At 44.8% G+C, this 4,308-nt stretch overlaps 1 protein-coding gene across 1 annotated transcript in view; it reads right to left on the bottom strand.

The window, feature by feature from the left end:
- Positions 1 to 3,462, bottom strand: part of COPZ1 (coat protein complex I subunit zeta 1) — a 27,960-nt gene extending 24,498 nt beyond the window's left edge. Inside the window, exon 1 of the mRNA XM_006169110.3 lies at positions 3,317 to 3,462. Within this exon, the coding sequence (XP_006169172.1) occupies positions 3,317 to 3,334 (18 nt within the window). The 5' untranslated portion in view covers positions 3,335 to 3,462. The remainder of the gene's footprint in view (positions 1 to 3,316) is intronic.
- Between the last annotated feature and the right edge of the window lie 846 nt (positions 3,463 to 4,308).

Raw genomic sequence — 4,308 nt, 5'->3', positions numbered from 1 at the left:
AATAATTATTTAACTTTATTTATTTATTTATTCATTTTAATTTGACCAGAAAAGGACAGAGAAAGAGAAAAAGAGGGAAAATGAGAAAGCAAGCTGCCAGGTCTGGGACTCAAACTGCAGTTGGTTATGTGGGAGTCCAGCACCTTTAACTTCCATGTCACCTGCCGCCCTGTTTTCTTACTTTCTCTCTCTCTCTCTCTGTCCCTCTCTGATGAAATTAAAATTAATTAATTAAAAGTTAAATAAAGTAATTCTTAAAAAAAAAATCTCACGCTAGGTGCATGTGTCAGTGCCCAAGATCCTGAGAGGAGAATGGAGAAGAAGGGATTGGGACATGGCTATTCTCCCGAGGGGTGATTTCTCACTTTCTATCTTTCTGTCTCTTAGCAAGTGCACACACCCTGTAGGAAAAAAAAAAAAAAAAAAAAATCTTTGTCACAAGGAGTATATACAAGGTTATATTATTATTTTTAAAATGTGATTTTTTTTAAAGATTTTAAAAATTTATTTGATTTCAATTCATTTCACTTCATTTATGTATTTTAATTTGACCAGAGAAGGAAAGAGAGAGAGAAAGAAAGCAAGCCGCCAGGTCTGGAACTCAAACCATGGTCAGCCACGTGGGAGTCCAGCACCCCTAACCACCACGCCATGTACCAGCCCCAAGGTTTTATTATTATAACCTTCTAATAATCATCATATAATAAGAGTAGAACAAACTAAGGTACAGGGGAAGGGTTTGTTCAAGCAAGTACTATGTTAAAACTAGATTAGATTTTGGGAACCAGCAGTTAGCGTAATGGCTATGTCGCTGGACTTCCACGTAGGCAACCGCGGTTTGCGTCCCGGGCCCAGGGGCTTAAAACTCACACCGGGCGTGTGTGTGTGCGTGCCCAAGATGCCGAGAGGAGAATGGAGGAGCAGGGATTGTGGCGTGACCATCCCCCCTGGGAGGTGATTTCTCGCTTTCTGTCTCTATGTCTCTCTCTGTCTATCTGGCGAGCGCACGCGCCCTATAGCGAAAACCTCTCAAAAAAAAACTAGATTAGATTTTGATTTCTTCATCTTCCCGGCCCAAGTCCCACTTTAATGCTACTATAGATTTCCTCATCATGGGCTTTCTACCTTTCACTTTTCTCTGCCTCTCTCTGACAGGCACACAGGCCCTATAGCAGATTAAAAACGAAACAAAGCAAACTTCCAAATAAACCAATTCCCTAGAATCTATTCTTTTGGGTTTTTTTTGCCATAGGGTGCGAGCACTTATGGCAGTTGGGAGGTGCAGGGAAAGTTAAAAATTATCCCTCCTCCCCACAATCTCTTCTCCATTCTCCTTTCCAGATTTTGGGCATCTGCCTTGTTTTTCAAGCCTCTGGGTCCAGGACACAAACTGAGCAGTTGACCATAAGGGATCCGGAGCCTAACCACCACACCATGGGCTGGCCCATGCCTAGAAGCTATTTAATCTGTTACCTAGTTAGAAATACTCATTACTCTCCTGGTACAAAAATATTAAAAATCACTCCAATTTTAAGGTTTTTTACCTAGACCTGACCTATCCATATCACGAGAAGAAATTATCTCTATCTTTGCTACTTTGAAAGAGGGGAATTAAAACCTGTTATTCTCTTTTACCTGACAAGGATCTGAATATATATATATATGTAAAAGATCTGAAGAAATAAGCTACAAATCATCTTTGGGAAGATGCCTAGTGGTTCAACCCAATTAAGGAAGGAGGCTGGGAGCTAAAATCCTACAGCCACACAAATATTAACATCTCTAAATCCACAATCTCGGTGTTGTGTGTGTGTGTGTGTGTGTGTGTGTGTCAATTACTTTATTTAACTTTATTTCTTTATTTTAATTAGGCCAGAGAGGGACAGAGCGAGAGTGCGAGAAAGAGAAAGCAAGCCACCAGGCCCAGGATGTGAACCGTGGTCGGCCATATAGGAGTCCAGCACCCTTAACCACCATGCCACATGCTGGCCCCAACAGGGCTGTTTTGTTTTTGTTTTTTTTTTTGGAGAGGTTTTCGCTACAGGGCGTGTGCGCTCGCCAGACAGACAGAGAGAGACATAGAGACAGAAAGCGAGAAATCACCCCCCAGGGTGAATGGTCACAGCAATCCCTTCTCCTCCATTCTCCTCTCGGGATCTTGGGCACGCACCCACACGTGCCCGGCGTGAGTTCTAAGCCACCGAGTCCAGGATGTGAACCGCGGTCGCCTACATGGGAGTCCAGCGACATAGCCATTACGCTAACTGCTGGTTCCCAACAGGGTGTTTCTGAGAGAAATGCTCTGGTCTAGTCCTAAAGAAAGGGTAAAAGTATTTCATTTGCTTAAACAAACAAGATTAGGTGGACAAGAGGGCTAATAAAACCCCTTGGGGCACTACAGTTCTAACATAATCAGGCAGGAAGAAATTAGCACCCTAGATCCTACAGTAAGAATCCCTATGGGACCAGGAGATGGCATAATAGTTACACTGCTAGACTCCCACATGGTCCACTGATGTTCTAGTCCCAGACCATCAGCAAGAAACTCACGCTGGGTGTGTGTGCATGGGTGCCCAATATCCAGAGAGGAGAAGGGATTGCAGCGTGGCCATCATCCCTGGAGGGTGATTTCTCGCTTTCTGTCTCTGTCTCTCTCAGCACCTCCAGCAAGCACACCGGCTACAGAGCAAAAAAAAAAAAAAAAAAAAATCTCTAACGACTAAGGGGAGATGGAAAAGAACAGAGTAAGGAGTCTAGAAAAATATTCCACAGCCCATACTAACCCTACTAGGTATTCGAGAACTTTAATAGAATGTTAATTCTTTATCATGGCAAACCAATCCAATGAGGATTAAAAGGAAACTGAAATCAAGAGAAATGTGCAGGAACGAGACAGGGAATAACCAATGCAGTGTCAAACACCATCAGGAGGAGCCTGTGATGACAAGACACCTGTAATCTATTCTTAAAATTTGGGGCGAGTGTGAGGGTTGGGGGGAAATTCAAGTCAGGACATCATCCACAATGCTAAGAATCAAGAGGAACCAGTGTGTTTATAACCCTACGTATCGTAAAGACAGCATGAGCTCCGTTCAACTTTTAACCAACTCTCTGCTCTCTCCTCCGCAGGACTTCTTACTCTACACCGAGGCTTTGGCTCCTGCCCTAGGCCACACATACATTCTAGGGAATAGCAGAACCTCTGGTCCCTAAGACTGCCCCGAACTCCCCTATCTTCCCCCTCCCAGTCCGGCTTAACCCTGACTCCCGGCCCCTCAGGACACCACAGCACCTCCGCTGCCCCTCCAGCTCCTACCAAAATCAGCGCCTCCATCTTGCCCCGCAGCTGGTGCCGACGTGGAGCCGCAAAAGCAACGCCGCCTCTGATTGGCCCTACCCCTTAATTAGACCCTGCCCAAAATAAGGGTTATTGGGCAAGGCTAAACCAGTCCTTTCTCTATAGACCAATCACTGTACTCCTTTATTTAGCGGAAGCAAAGTGTCCAGCCAAAAGGCTCAGGTTTGATTGTCATCGTGAACACTCAATAAAAAGCCAAAACCTCACGCTTGACTGAGGGGCGGGAAGGTCTGTGGGGGCGGAGTTGTTTCCATGGGGAACAGAGGAAGCAATTGTTAATTTTCTATTGGTAGGGAGGCAGGCACGTGATATCGCGGACATGATTTAGCGGCTTTAATCCGCACTCCCTTAAGGGGGAGCTATATCGTCTTAATCTTTAACCTCGGATCCTCTGGGCGAAGCTACCTGAGTCCCGTATTTCCAGCTGCCCTACTAGATCTGTGATGTATATATATTATAGTTGCAGCTCTCCTCTCGTACTCGCAGACAGTCCGCAAAACTGCACAGGATAGCAGAGAGAGAGATGTCCAACTCATTAAGCAGATAAAGGCCTCCTGGAGCTGATCGCTATAGTAACAGTCTCCCCAAGGTGGAGTCCTGGGCTTTTACTGGGCCCAGGGCAGAACAAGAAGGACAAAAATCTCCTAAAATTTATTTTTGCTTTTGTTCTTAATTTGCTTTAGGACCGATAAAACAGAGGGGAAAAAAAATGAGAAAGTACCCCCCACACACACACACACACCCAGGGGTGATGGCTACTCTACAGTTCCTTCTCTCCTCCGGATATTGGGTACTCATACATGCCTGGAGTGTTTTATCTTGTTTTTTTGAGAGAAAGTTTTGCTATAGGATGTGTGCGCTCGCCAGAGAGACAAAGACGTAAAATGAGAAATCACAAGACCAGCAATTGGCGTAATGGCTGTGGTGCTGGACACCCATATATGCCATCT

This window comes from Tupaia chinensis, unplaced genomic scaffold (genome assembly GCF_000334495.1).
Source record: "Tupaia chinensis unplaced genomic scaffold, TupChi_1.0 Scaffold146740_1, whole genome shotgun sequence".
In the NCBI taxonomy this organism is placed as follows: Eukaryota; Metazoa; Chordata; class Mammalia; order Scandentia; family Tupaiidae; genus Tupaia; species Tupaia belangeri.
The sequence above is the reverse complement of the archived record's forward strand: the minus strand, read 5'-3'. Positions and strand labels throughout refer to the sequence as shown.